Below are 15,180 nucleotides of genomic sequence, written 5' to 3'. Positions count from 1 at the left end.
ATTTAAGACGACTGGATTTTTGGTGCATCACTTATCAGTAGTGCTCAAATAATAGTATAATAATGCTATATGTAATATATATATTTTTATTTGTATATATTATTTACTTTGATTCCAAAGAAATAGCGATTTTGAAGGACCGGGATTCACTCTGTGACGCATTTGCTTACACGTGAGTTGAAAAATAAAGCTCCTGTAGATCCACGCTGATGTCCGTGTCTCCTCTACTTAACAGCCATTAAAAGATTACAAATATATTACACTATATACATCCATTATATTACTTTCCTTTACTTTCACGGAAAAAACACTCATTTTTATGGTGTTGCGACTTGTATTTTATTTTGTGATAGTAGCGACTTCCTCCCGGTCAACTTCACAGACAAAATATGAACTTCACACATAAAAACAACAGCAGACATGAATTGTAGATGAGACTAATATGTGTAGCAGGAAATCAACTGCAAACAAACTTATCCTTAACTTAAAGGGGAACATTATCAGCAGACCTATGTAAGCGTCAATATATACCTTGATGTTGCAGAAAAAAGACCATATATTTTTTTAAACGATTTCCGAACTCTAAATGGGTGAATTTTGGCGAATTAAACGCCTTTCTATTATTCGCTCTCGGAGCGATGACGTCACAACGTGACGTCACATCGGGAAGCAATCCGCCATTTTCTCAAACACCGAGTCAAATCAGCTCTGTTATTTTCCGTTTTTTCGACTGTTTTCCGTACCTTGGAGACATCATGCCTCGTCGGTGTGTTGTCGGAGGGTGTAACAACACCAACAGGGACGGATTCAAGTTGCACCAGTGGCCCAAAGATGCCAAAGTTGCAAGAAATTGGACGTTTGTTCCGCACACTTTACCCACGAAAGCTATGCTACGACAGAGATGGCAAGAATGTGTGGATATCCTGCGACACTCAAAGCAGATGCATTTCCAACCATAAAGTCAAAGAAATCTGCCGCCAGACCCCCATTGAATCTGCCGGAGTGTGTGAACAATTCAGGGACAAAGGACCTCGCGAGCACGGCAAGCAATGGCGGCAGTTTGTTCCCGCAGACGAGCGAGCTAAACCCCCTGGATGTCTTGGCTCACACCGTCCCTTATGCCACCGAAGATGATCAAGAGAAGAATATCGACCCTAGCTTCCCTGGCCTGCTGACATCAATCAATCAATCAATCTTTATTTATATAGCCCTAAATCACAAGTGTCTCAAAGGGCTGCACAAGCCACAACGACATCCTCGGTACAAAGCCCACATACGGGCAAGGAAAAACTCACCCCAGTGGGACGTCGATGTGAATGACTATGAGAAACCTTGGAGAGGACCGCATATGTGGGTAACCCCCCCCCCCCTCTAGGGGAGACCGAAAGCAATGGATGTCGAGTGGGTCTGACATAATATTGTGAGAGTCCAGTCCATAGTGGATCCAACATAATAGTAAGAGTCCAGTCCATAGTGGGGCCAGCAGGACACCATCCCGAGCGGAGACGGGTCAGCAGCGTAGAGATGTTCCCAGCCGATGCACAGGCGAGCGGTCCACCCCGGGTCCCGACTCTGGACAGCCAGCACTTCATCCATGGCCACCGGACCTGTGCCCCCCCCCCCTCAAGGAAAAGGGGAGCAGAGGAGAAAAGAAAAGAAACGGCAGATCAACTGGTCTAACAGGGGGGCTATTTAAAGGCTAGAGTATACAAATGAGTTTTAAGATGGGACTTAAATGCTTCAATGCATCAACTTCAAAACTGGATAGATCAGCTTTCAGGAAAAGAGAGCGGATGAGGGTATGTCTACAGAATATATTAATTGATGAAAATTGGGCTGTCTGCACTCTCAAAGTGCATGTTGTTGCCAAATGTATTTCATATGCTGTAAACCTAGTTCATAGTTGTTAGTTTCCTTTAATGCCAAACAAACACATACCAATCGTTGGTTAGAAGGCGATCGCCGAATTCGTCCTCGCTTTCTCCCGTGTCGCTGGCTGTCGTGTCGTTTTCGTGGGTTTCGCTTGCATACGGTTCAAAGCGATATGGCTCAATAGCTTCAGTTTCTTCTTCAATTTGGTTTTGGCTACCTGCCTCCACACTACAACCATCCGTTTCAATACATGCGTAATCTGTTGAATCGCTTAAGCCGCTGAAATCCGAGTCTGAATCCGAGCTAATGTCGCTATAGCTTGCTGTTCTTTCCGCCATGTTTGTTTGTGTTGGCTTTACTATGTGACGTCACAGGGAAATGGACGGGTGTATATAACGATGGTTAAAATCAGGCACTTTGAAGCTTTTTTTAGGGATATTGTGTGATGGGTAAAATTTTGAAAAAAACTTTGAAAAATAAAATAAGCCACTGGGAACTGATTTTTAATGGTTTTAACCCTTCTGAAATTGTGATAATGTTCCCCTTTAAACTTAATGTTTAATTAGTGGAGCCCTCAGATGTAAAGACATTGGTGCATCTAATGGTTTCTTCTCTAAATGCTTGTGAGTGTCAAATGAAGTGAGGTCAGTAACGTCTTGTTGATGATAAATGCTTTCAATCTTCAAAAACAATATTTTTATTAAGAGTGTAAAAATCCACTCCATCCCATTTGAAATATCTTTTTTAATGGTCGCTTTTATATTTGTCGCTAAACCTTTCTGCACCGATTCAGGTAAGTAAACAGTAGCCTAATGGGACTCTAGACCAGGGCTAGCCAACCCGTGGCTCGCGAGCCTCATGCGGCTCTTTGGCTGGTTTCATGCGACTCTTTACTCTATTAGAAAAAATTAAAATTAAAAAAAAAAAATACAAATTTAAAAATACAAACCCAGTTTCCATATGAGTTGGGAAATTGTGTAAATATAAACGGAATACAATGATTTGCAAATCCTTTTCAAACCATATTCAATTGAATGCACTACAAAGACAACATATTTCATGTTCAAACTCATAAACTTTATTTTATTTTTGCTAATAATGATTAACTTAGAATTTCATGGCTGCAACACGTGCCAAAGTAGTTGGGAAAGGGCATGTTCACCACTGTGTTACATGGCCTTTCCTTTTAACAACACTCAGTAAAGGTTTGGGAACTGAGGAGACACATTTTTTTAGCTTCTCAGGTGGAATTCTTTCCCATTCTTGCTTGATGTACAGCTTAAGTTGTTCAACAGTCCGGGGGTCTCCGTTGTGCTATTTTAGGCTTCATAATGCGCCACACATTTTCAATGGGAGACAGGTCTGGACTACAGGCAGGCCAGTCTAGTACCCGCACTCTTTTACTATGAAGCCACGTTGATGTAACACGTGGCTTGGCATTGTCTTGCTGAAATAAGCAGGGGCGTCCATGATAACGTTGCTTGGATGGCAACATATGTTGCTCAAAACCTGTATGTACCTTTCAGCATTAATGGCGCCTTCACAGATGTGTAAGTTACCCATGTCTTGGGCACTAATACACCCCCATACCATCACACATGCTGCCTTTTACACTTTGCGCCTAGAACAATCCGGATGGTTCTTTTCCTCTTTGGTCCGGAGGACACGACGTCCACAGTTTCCAAAAACAATTTGAAATGTGGACTCGTCAGACCACAGAACACTTTTCCACTTTGTATCAGTCCATCTTAGATGAGCTCAGGCCCAGGGAAGCCGACGGCGTTTCTGGGTGTCGTTGATAAACGGTTTTCGCCTTGCATAGGAGAGTTTTAACTTGCACTTACAGATGTAGCAACCAACTGTAGTTACTGACAATGGGTTTCTGAAGTGTTCCTGAGCCCATGTGGTGATATCCTTTACAGATGTCGCTTGTTGATGCAGTATAGCCTGAGGGATGGAAGGTCACGGGCTTAGCTGCTTACGTGCAGTGATTTCTCCACATTCTCTGAACCCTTTGATGATATTACGGAGCGTAGATGGTGAAATCCCTAAATTCCTTGCAATAGCTGCTTGAGAAAGGTTTTTCTTAAACTGTTCAACAATTTGCTCATGCATTTGTTGACAAAGTGGTGACCCTCGCCCCATCCTTGTTTGTGAATGACTGAGCATTTCATGGAATCTACTTTTATACCCAATCATGGCACCCACCTGTTCCCAATTAGCCTGCACACCTGTGGGATGTTCCAAATAAGTGTTTGATGAGCATTCCTCAACTTTATCAGTATTTATTGCCACCTTTCCCAACTTCTTTGTCACGTGTTGCTGGCATCCAATTCTAAAGTTAATGATTATTTGCAACAACAACAAAAAAGTTTATGAGTTTGAACATCAAATATGTTGTCTTTGTAGCATATTCAACTGAATATGGCTTGAAAATGATTTGCAAATCATTGTATTTCGTTTATATTTACATCTAACACAATTTCCCAACTCATATGGAAACGGGGTTTGTATATACATTAAAAAATTTTTTAAATCTATTAGTGCCCACGAGGTGTTGACGCGACAAACTTTTTGATGTCGGAGTCCCACGTTGCTGTGTTACTGTACTGTAGTATATCTACTGTCCCTGGCGTTTGCCGGGACGAAAAACACTACATTTGCCAAAATGCAGCGCGATCGAGACACACGGCCTCTTCATCGACTTCCACTCAGCACAAAGAGGGCGTTTTCTCAAAATCCAGCTTGTAAAACACCGTGGCGTTCAACACGCGGCCTCTTCTATCGGCCGTGATCGTGATCATCACGAAAAAAAAAAGGAAATACTTGGATTACAATACTCGGATTACTTTTTTCGCTCGCCTTAAGCCGGTTAGAGTTGCACATAAGAAGAAGAAGAAGAAACCGAAGCCGGTTTGAGTGAGGTCAAAGGTGCATGTGCGTGAGATCACAGTAGTAAACCATTTGTGACAAGTTCACTCTCAAAATGGCAGGGAAAAAAAGCACAGCAAAAGGAAAATAAGAAGAACACGGAATTTTAACAGAGTGAGTTTATATTTTTTTGTTGAACGTAATGGCAAGCCATTCTGCCTTATACGTCAGGCGTCATTAGTGCATTTCAAAGCTTCAAATCTTCAGCGTCACTTTAGCTTACTCTATGCCAGAGGTGTCCAAAGTGCGGCCCGGGGGCCATTTGCGGCCCCCAGCTAATCGTTTACCGGCCCCCCACACATTCTGCAAAAATTGCAAAATTGATAGTATTGGAAAAATTAAAAAAAACATTTTAAAAAAGTGGAATGAGGTGAAATCTAACTAGAAAAAGTTGCAATGTTGACACAAAAGCTGCCATGTAGGCTGTTGTTTTTTCTTTTGTCTTTGTTTATTTTTATTTTTATTGCCATTGCTCAAAAAAAAAAAAAAAAAAAAAATCTATGTTACAATGAATTATTACTTAAAAACATTCACTTTAAAATGTTTTATGTGGAAAAAATATTGCATATATTGTGTGGAGACCAAGCAGAAGAACGAGACCGTAGTCGAAGAGCGCAGGGGAGACACTTCTCCATGGCCGATGTATGCTCGGGGCAACACCCTTCACCTTACCCGGCAGTGGGTCGCCACAGCGGACGACTTTAGGGTGAATGATGAGTCCAGCGATTAGTTGCAACTCCTGCTTTATTGATTGCTTGCACACAGCCAATCCAACACAAAACCAACTAGTCCCTCCCCGCACTCACGCTACCGCTCCCTCTCTTCTCTCGCCCACACACTCACTGACGTCACTCACCTCACATGCTCACCTATTAAAGGGCCACACACACACATACTCTACTCTCATAACACACAGTACAGTTAGTAAAACAACTGTGTTTTCATTACTGTGTATTTGATAGGTGCCATTGCCCCGGAATTGTATTGCATTGTACTTTCAAGTACAACAATGAGTAGATGAGTGTTATGTGTGTGTATATGTGTAAATAAATGAACACTGAAATTCAAGTATTTCTTTTATTTATATACATAATAAAATAAATAAATATATATATATAGCTAGAATTCACTGAAATTCAAGTATTTCATACATATATATATATATGAAATACTCGAGTTGGTGAATTCTAGCTGTAAATATACTCCTCTCCTCTCAACCACGCCCCCCGCCCCACCCCGACCACGCCACCCACCCCCCACCTCCCGAAATCGGAGGTCTCAAGGTTGGCACGTATGTGTGTGTGAGACAGTGCACACAATGTTAATTGTTGAAAATAAGTGGCCTGTGGTCTTAGTACTGTAGGAGTCATGTTGGTGTGTGACATTTACAATAAATCTGGCTGAGCAGAGGTTTGTGTGTGTGTGTGTGTGTGTGTGTGTGTGTGTGTGTGTGTGTGTGTGTGTGTGTGTGTGTGTGTGTGTGTGTGTGTGTGTGGGTGGGTGTGTGTGTGTGTGGGTGTGTTTGTGCGCATGAGGAAGGGATGGGGTGATGTTCATGTGTGCTCATGTGTAGGATGTGGCTCTTTGCAGTAACACAGTAAAAAAAAGTGTCTCTTAGTCTCTGACTAGTTTGCCAACCCTGCTCTACATCATCAATTAAGCGGGGGTGTATATTGTAGCGTCCCGGAGGAGTTAGTGCTACAAGGGGTTCTGGGTATTTGTTCTGTTGTGTTTATGTTGTGTTACGGTGCGGATGTTCTCCCGAAAGTTTGTCATTCTTGTTTGGTGTGGGTTCACAGTGTGGCGCATATTTGTAACAGTGTTAAAGTTGTTTGTACGGCCACCGTCAGTGTGACCTCCATGGCTGTTGACAAAGTATGCTTGCATTCACTTAAGTGTATGTAAAAGCCGCAAATATTGTGTGACTAGGCCGGCACGCTGTTTGTTTGGAGGAACAGCGGACGTGAAGACAGGATGTAGAGGACGCTAAAGGCAGTGCCTTTAAGGCACGCCCCCAATATTGTTGTCCGGGTGGAAATCGGGAGAAATTCAGGAGAATGGTTGTCCCGGGAGATTTACGGGAGGGGCACTGAAATTCGGGAGTCTCCCGGGAAAACCGGGGGGGTTGGCAAGTATGGGTTAGGGTCAGGGTTAGAGGGTTAGGGTCAGGGTAAGAGGGTTAGGGTTATAATAAGGCCATGCTGTTAATAAGTACTTAATAATGACTAGTTAAGAGCCAATATGTTACTAATTTGCATGTTAATAAGCAACTAATTAATGATGAATATGTTCCCCATACTAAAGTGTTAACATGTTTTTTTACTGGTGCATAAAATGAAGCGTGCATGAACATCACCTTGTTCAAAGAACAAAAGCAACACAGTGCATAAACTCACAACAAATGACACACCTGCAAATCAGTCAGCTGTTGCCGTATCCGTAATACGCCGATAGGGAGAAGTTTGTATTTACACGATGAGTCGGGTGTGTCTTGACCTCCGCCGAACCCCTGAGGCCGACTCAGCGAACCCCTAGGGTTCCATGGAACCCAGGTTAAGAACCACTGCTTTAGTGATTGACAATAAGATAACAAGAAATGTGTTTTTTAAATATATGGCCGCTCCTCCACCTTTTCCAGGACGATGGCATGGGAAGACATTATATGCATTAATAGCAACGTCCTTGTCAGAGACTGCTTTACTTAGCCACCTTAAGATAAGATAAGGAAGTCTGCATTTTCTTGCTGGAATCCAGATTTTGACTAAGTCTAATTTTGGCAGGAGACTCCTATTATTGAAATGGAGGCCTGACCCGGCTCTAAATTCATCAGCAGTACTGATGTTATTGAAGCTGGGTCCTGGATTTGGTTGCACATTGCCTGATAGCAGAAGTAAAAGCAATATCAAGATTTTCTGTTTCATTTTGTGAGATAACCCAATGAAAACATTCTTTGGCTGAATTTGCAGCCCGCAGCTAATCTTTTAACAGCCCACGACACATTCTACAAATAATATATAAAAAAAACCTAAATAGTGTAATAAAAGAGGTGAAAACAGGTGAAATGTAACAAAGAAAAGTTGCATTGTTGATTGTAATAAAGCTGCCATGCAGGTTGTTTTCCCTTTAAAGCTGTCATTGCTCAAAAATAATAATGAATCAAACTCAATGTTATTATCAATTATTTAAACTATTCAAGGCTCCAATTACGTCACTTAAAACATTTGACTTCAAAATATTTTTCCGGGAAAATGTGTTTGCCTTAAAAACAAAAGGTTTTTGACTAAAAGGGCAAAAACAAATACAAAATGAAGAAGCTGTCACGTACTCGCATGGCTGCTCTAGTTGTGACCCCAAGATGCAGGAGACAGGAGGACGACGTGCAGGTGAGAGTCTTTAATTCCCACAGGGAGCACAAGGAGGTGCAGCAGGGAAGTGCACAGAAGCATAAGCAGCATACAGCAAACCAGAGTAACCTTTAACAAAACAATCCTTGAGCCCTGACTGGAGGGCGAGGCAGGCATAAATAGAAGCCAGCTGGTTAGTTCAAGTCAAAGTAGCAATGATTGTCACACACACACACTAGGTGTGGTGAGATTATCCTCTGCATTTGACCCATCACCCTCACCCCATGACCAGGTGTGGCCAGGCTGCCAATCAGCGACAGGTGAGGAGGGAAAAGCGCTCAGGGAGACAAACAGGAAGTGGGACCAAAATAAGAGCGCTGACTAGGAGATAAACACAAACGCAAACAGACCATGTGACACCTGACGTGACAGGTCGTCACAGAAACGAGGGATGGATCTGAAGTTTATCGAGAGACTTAAGTGTTGAAAGTAAAAAAATAAATAAATTTTTAAGGCATTTTTTAATTGTCATTGCTCAAAAAATAATGAATTAAAATCAATGATGTTATGAATTATTGACCTATTTAAGATTGCAATTACGTTTAGTAAACATTATTATTTAGTTGTTTTGCCATAACAAAACAGGGTTTTGACAAAAAGGGCATAAAATATAAAAAAATATTATGATATGGACAGATAAACCTGAAACTGATCTAGGGATTTAATTGTTGAATGAAAAAATACAAGATAAATAAAAATGAGCTATTTCTACCATTGTTATGAGCGAGAGCCTTCCTGGTCGCCAAGAAAGCAGTGCGAGGCGAGTGGAGAGCAAACAGATTTATTGACAGAGATGTGACACAATGTGATATTGATCATAAGCAGCGGCCACTCAAAGAAAGAAGAAATCCTCGTCATGATGTCAAGGCCATGAAACGTGAGCCCCGAATGATTTTCTAGCCACCAACGTTTGATGTTGAAAGTATTTTAACGGCCAAAGAAGAATAGATGGAATAGCGTGAGGAGCAGTGGGATGAAGAACAAAGCACATCTCCATGATGGAGACATCTCTCTGTGTTCCAGTGCACAAAGCATCCTGGAGGAAGAAGATGACTCAGCACATTCCCAACAGAAGCAAGTTGAACATCATCTTCACACAAGAACATTTGGAGGTGCAGACTTACTCAGCCTTCAGCCGCCACATTCTCGGAGAGCTCCACGCCGCCGTGGCGAGCTGCGGGACAAACGCAAACGGTGAAGGAAGAACATCCAGAAGGTGCCTCGTCACTCACATCAGATCTTTGAGGTGTGACTTGAAAACATGAAGAAGCAGAGTGCTGCTCTTCTACTTCCTGACTAGGAGACCTTCTTGATGAGTCAGCACACTTGAGGTCTCATTTGGCTGATCCTCATCATGAGGACTCATGTCAAACGTGAGATATGCCACACTTTGTATTGCGTGTGCTCACAGGAGGGTCTTTTATTGTGAAGGAGTCAGCTCAAGTTGGGATTTTCAGGCTAAACTTGTAACAAAGGTCCACATCAGACCTCCATGTGAGTGACGCTTCACCACGGCTTTGTTTCTTGCGGCTCAAAGAAAAGATGTTTTATTTACGAGCTGCATCGTACTGGGCTGAAATGAAAGTGAAACAAGGTGAAATGGACTTTTTCCTCACGTCTTTCTATGTGAGAGTGTGCGCTCTGTCTCTGTGGATCTTTGAGTGTTTGGCTGGAAGGCAACTAAAACATGCAGCCCGGATGAAAGCATCAACTCACGGCCTGGACCGAGAAGAAGAAGAAGAAGAAGAAGACGGAGGACATTGGTGTCCCTCACCTTGTCTGTTTCTGTGACGCCTGACCATGACGATGATGATGGCCGCCAGGACGGCCGCCACAGCGACGACCGCCGCCGTGGCAGCGAGGGCGACGCTCCAGTTGTCTGTGGAGAGCAAAAAAGCACAAGTGGAGTGACAAAGCATGAAGAGGAAACCTTCATGACTACTTTGCATGCAGACGTCAAGCGTTGTCATGGTGACATGGATCAATAATGGTGACAGGTGGACTTGTGATGGGAAACATCTCCAACTAAATGTGTCTTTCTCACCTTCATGGCTTGCGTTGCTCAGGATGCTTCTTCTCTCCAGCTTGGTGACCAGGTCCTCCTTGACGCCAGACAGCTGGAACACACATTCGTACTTGCCCTCCACCTCGGCCGTCACCTCCACTTTCAGCTCCACCGACATCTGGAAGGTTCCGTCGTGGTTGGGGAGCAGCTCTCCGTGCTCCACGTCCTCGAAGATCTGCTCGCCGTCTTTCCTCCAAAACAGGTCGGCTAAGTCGGGGTAGAAACCTGTCGCCATGCAGGTGACTGGAGAGGATGGCGTCTTCTGGAGGAGGAACACCTCTGGAAGCTCTGCACAGGAAGTGATGTCACGTGTGAACAGAAGACAACGTGGGGAGAAGGTGTGGATGGAGGTAAAGATGGAGAGACGGTGTGGATGGAGGTAAAGATGGAGAGAAGGTGTGGATGGAGGTAAAGATGGAGAGACGGTGTGGATGGAGGTAAAGATGGAGAGAAGGTGTGAATGGAGGTAAAGATGGAGAGAAGGTGTGGATGGAAGTAAAGATGGAGAGAAGGTGTGGATGGAGGTAAAGATGGAGAGACGGTGTGGATGGAGGTAAAGATGGAGAGAAGGTGTGAATGGAGGTAAAGATGGAGAGAAGGTGTGGATGGAAGTAAAGATGGAGAGAAGGTGTGGATGGCGGTAAAGATGGAGAGAAGGTGTGGATGGAAGTAAAGATGGATAGAAGGTGTGGATGGAGGTAAAGATGGAGAGGAGGGGTGGATGGAGGTAAAGATGGAGAGAAGGTGTGGATGGAGGTAAAGATGGAGAGAAGATGTGGATGGAGGTAAAGATGGAGAGAAGGTGTGGATGGAGGTAAAGATGGAGAGAAGGTGTGGATGGAGGTAAAGATGGAGAGAAGGTGTGGATGGAGGTAAAGATGGAGAGAAGGTGTGGATGGAGGTAAAGATGGAGATAAGGTGTGGATGGAGGTAAAGATGGAGAGAAGGTGTGGATGGAGGTAAAGGTGGAGAGAAGGTGTGGATGGAGGTAAAGATGAAGAGAAGGTGTGGATGGAGGTAAAGATGGAGAGAAGGTGTGGATGGAAGTAAAGATGGAGAGAAGGTGTGGATGGAGGTAAAGATGGAGAGAAGGTGTGGATGGAGGTAAAGATGAAGAGAAGGTGTGGATGGAGGTAAAGATGGAGAGAAGGTGTGGATGGAGGTAAAGATGGAGAGAAGGTGTGGATGGAGGTAAAGATGGAGAGAAGGTGTGGATGGAGGTTAAGAGGGAGAGGTGTGGATGGAGGTAAAGATGGAGAGAAGATGTGGATGGAGGTAAAGATGGAGAGAAGGTGTGGATGGAGGTAAAGATGGAGAGAAGATGAGAACGGAGGTTTAGATGGAGAGAAGGTGTGAATGGAAGTTAAGATGGAGAGAAGGTGTGGATGGAAGTAAAGATAGAGAGAAGGTGTGGATGGAGGTAAAGATGGAGAGAAGGTGTGGATGGAGGTTAAGATAGAGAGAAGGTGTGGATGGAGGTAAAGAGGGAGAGGTGTGGATGGAGGTAAAGATGGAGAGAAGGTGTGGATGGAAGTAAAGATGGAGAGAAGGTGTGGATGGAGGTAAAGATGGAGAGAAGGTGTGGATGGAGGTAAAGATGGAGAGACGGTGTGGATGGAAGTAAAGATGGAGAAAAGGTGTGGATGGAGGTAAAGATGGAGAGGAGGGGTGGATGGAGGTAAAGATGGAGAGGAGGTGTGGATGGAGGTAAAGATGGAGAGAAGGTGTGGATGGAGGTTAAGATGGAGAGAAGGTGTGGATGGAGGTAAAGATGGAGAGAAGGTGTGGATGGAGGTAAAGATGAAGAGAAGGTGTGGATGGAGGTAAAGATGGAGAGAAGGTGTGGATGGAGGTAAAGATGGAGAGAAGATGTGGATGGAGGTAAAGATGGAGAGAAGGTGTGGATGGAGGTAAAGATGGAGAGAAGATGTGGATGGAAGTGAAGATGGAGAGAAGGTGTGGATGGAGGTAAAGATGGAGAGAAGGTGTGGATGGAGGTAAAGATGGAGAGAAGGTGTGGATGGAGGTAAAGATGGAGAGAAGATGTGGATGGAGGTAAAGATGGAGAGAAGGTGTGGATGGAGGTAAAGATGGAGAGAAGGTGTGGATGGAGGTAAAGATGGAGAGAAGGTGTGGATGGAGGTAAAGATGGAGAGAAGGTGTGGATGGAGGTAAAGATGGAGAGAAGGTGTGGATGGAGGTAAAGATGGAGAGAAGGTGTGGATGGAGGTAAAGATGAAGAGAAGGTGTGGATGGAGGTAAAGATGGAGAGAAGGTGTGGATGGAGGTAAAGATGGAGAGAAGATGTGGATGGAGGTAAAGATGGAGAGACGGTGTGGATGGAAGTAAAGATGGAGAGAAGATGAGAACGGAGGTTTAGATGGAGAGAAGGTGTGGATGGAAGTAAAGATGGAGAGAAGGTGTGGATGGAGGTAAAGATGGAGAGAAGGTGTGGATGGAGGTAAAGATGGAGAGAAGGTGTGGATAGAGGTAAAGATGGAGAGAAGATGAGAACGGAGGTTTAGATGGAGAGAAGGTGTGAATGGAAGTTAAGATGGAGAGAAGGTGTGAATGGAAGTTAAGATGGAGATAAGGTGTGGATGGAAGTAAAGATAGAGAGAAGGTGTGGATGGAGGTAAAGATGGAGAGAAGGTGTGGATGGAGGTTAAGATAGAGAGAAGGTGTGGATGGAGGTAAAGAGGGAGAGGTGTGGATGGAGGTAAAGATGGAGAGAAGGTGTGGATGGAAGTAAAGATGGAGAGAAGGTGTGGATGGAGGTAAAGATGGAGAGAAGGTGTGGATGGAGGTAAAGATGGAGAGACGGTGTGGATGGAAGTAAAGATGGAGAGAAGGTGTGGATGGAGGTAAAGATGGAGAGGAGGGGTGGATGGAGGTAAAGATGGAGAGGAGGTGTGGATGGAGGTAAGATGGAGAGAAGGTGTGGATGGAGGTTAAGATGGAGAGAAGGTGTGGATGGAGGTAAAGATGGAGAGAAGGTGTGGATGGAGGTAAAGATGAAGAGAAGGTGTGGATGGAGGTAAAGATGGAGAGAAGGTGTGGATGGAGGTAAAGATGGAGAGAAGATGTGGATGGAGGTAAAGATGGAGAGAAGGTGTGGATGGAGGTAAAGATGGAGAGAAGATGTGGATGGAAGTGAAGATGGAGAGAAGGTGTGGATGGAGGTAAAGATGGAGAGAAGGTGTGGATGGAGGTAAAGATGGAGAGAAGGTGTGGATGGAGGTAAAGATGGAGAGAAGATGTGGATGGAGGTAAAGATGGAGAGAAGGTGTGGATGGAGGTAAAGATGGAGAGAAGGTGTGGATGGAGGTAAAGATGGAGAGAAGGTGTGGATGGAGGTAAAGATGGAGAGAAGGTGTGGATGGAGGTAAAGATGGAGAGAAGGTGTGGATGGAGGTAAAGATGGAGAGAAGGTGTGGATGGAGGTAAAGATGGAGAGAAGGTGTGGATGGAGGTAAAGATGAAGAGAAGGTGTGGATGGAGGTAAAGATGGAGAGAAGGTGTGGATGGAGGTAAAGATGGAGAGAAGATGTGGATGGAGGTAAAGATGGAGAGACGGTGTGGATGGAAGTAAAGATGGAGAGAAGATGAGAACGGAGGTTTAGATGGAGAGAAGGTGTGAATGTAAGTTAAGATGGAGAGAAGGTGTGAATGGAAGTTAAGATGGAGAGAAGGTGTGGATGGAAGTAAAGATAGAGAGAAGGTGTGGATGGAGGTAAAGATGGAGAGAAGGTGTGGATGGAGGTTAAGAGGGAGAGGTGTGGATGGAGGTAAAGATGGAGAGAAGGTGTGGATGGAAGTAAAGATGGAGAGAAGGTGTGGATGGAAGTAAAGATGGAGAGAAGGTGTGGATGGAGGTTAAGAGGGAGAGGTGTGGATGGAGGTAAAGATGGAGAGAAGGTGTGGATGGAAGTAAAGATGGAGAGAAGATGTGGATGGAGGTAAAGATGGAGAGAAGGTGTGGATGGAGGTAAAGATGGAGAGAAGATGTGGATGGAAGTGAAGATGGAGAGAAGGTGTGGATGGAGGTAAAGATGGAGAGAAGGTGTGGATGGAGGTAAAGATGGAGAGAAGGTGTGGATGGAGGTAAAGATGGAGAGAAGGTGTGGATAGAGGTAAAGATGGAGAGAAGATGAGAACGGAGGTTTAGATGGAGAGAAGGTGTGAATGGAAGTTAAGATGGAGAGAAGGTGTGAATGGAAGTTAAGATGGAGAGAAGGTGTGGATGGAAGTAAAGATAGAGAGAAGGTGTGGATGGAGGTAAAGATGGAGAGAAGGTGTGGATGGAGGTTAAGATAGAGAGAAGGTGTGGATGGAGGTAAAGAGGGAGAGGTGTGGATGGAGGTAAAGATGGAGAGAAGGTGTGGATGGAAGTAAAGATGGAGAGAAGGTGTGGATGGAGGTAAAGATGGAGAGAAGGTGTGGATGGAGGTAAAGATGGAGAGACGGTGTGGATGGAAGTAAAGATGGAGAGAAGGTGTGGATGGAGGTAAAGATGGAGAGGAGGGGTGGATGGAGGTAAAGATGGAGAGGAGGTGTGGATGGAGGTAAAGATGGAGAGAAGGTGTGGATGGAGGTTAAGATGGAGAGAAGGTGTGGATGGAGGTAAAGATGGAGAGAAGGTGTGGATGGAGGTAAAGATGAAGAGAAGGTGTGGATGGAGGTAAAGATGGAGAGAAGGTGTGGATGGAGGTAAAGATGGAGAGAAGATGTGGATGGAGGTAAAGATGGAGAGAAGGTGTGGATGGAGGTAAAGATGGAGAGAAGATGTGGATGGAAGTGAAGATGGAGAGAAGGTGTGGATGGAGGTAAAGATGGAGAGAAGGTGTGGATGGAGGTAAAGATGGAGAGAAGGTGTGGATGGAGGTAAAGATGGAGAGAAGATGTGGA

The 15,180-nt window shown here is 44.3% G+C and overlaps 1 protein-coding gene across 2 annotated transcripts in view; it reads right to left on the bottom strand.

Annotated features, from left to right (window-relative positions):
- Positions 1-9,020: 9,020 nt before the first annotated feature.
- The window catches only part of LOC133575282 (class I histocompatibility antigen, F10 alpha chain-like), a 9,307-nt gene continuing 3,147 nt past the window's right edge, over positions 9,021-15,180 (bottom strand). The window contains exons 4-8 of one of the 2 annotated variants that reach the window (XM_061927908.2): positions 10,252-10,560; positions 9,982-10,086; positions 9,763-9,780; positions 9,332-9,381; positions 9,021-9,243 (exon numbers count right to left, since the gene is read on the bottom strand). In XM_061927908.2, coding sequence (XP_061783892.1) covers positions 9,332-9,381; positions 9,763-9,780; positions 9,982-10,086; positions 10,252-10,560 — 482 coding nt within the window. In that variant the 3' untranslated portion in view covers positions 9,021-9,243. Of the gene's footprint in view, positions 9,244-9,331; positions 9,382-9,762; positions 9,888-9,981; positions 10,087-10,251; positions 10,561-15,180 lie in introns of those variants that run through there. The other variant, XM_072912266.1, reaches the window with a different exon arrangement.

Source organism: Nerophis lumbriciformis, linkage group LG35, assembly GCF_033978685.3.
Source record: "Nerophis lumbriciformis linkage group LG35, RoL_Nlum_v2.1, whole genome shotgun sequence".
NCBI classification, from domain to species: domain Eukaryota; kingdom Metazoa; phylum Chordata; class Actinopteri; order Syngnathiformes; family Syngnathidae; genus Nerophis; species Nerophis lumbriciformis.
This window is presented reverse-complemented; position numbering and strand designations above follow the sequence as displayed.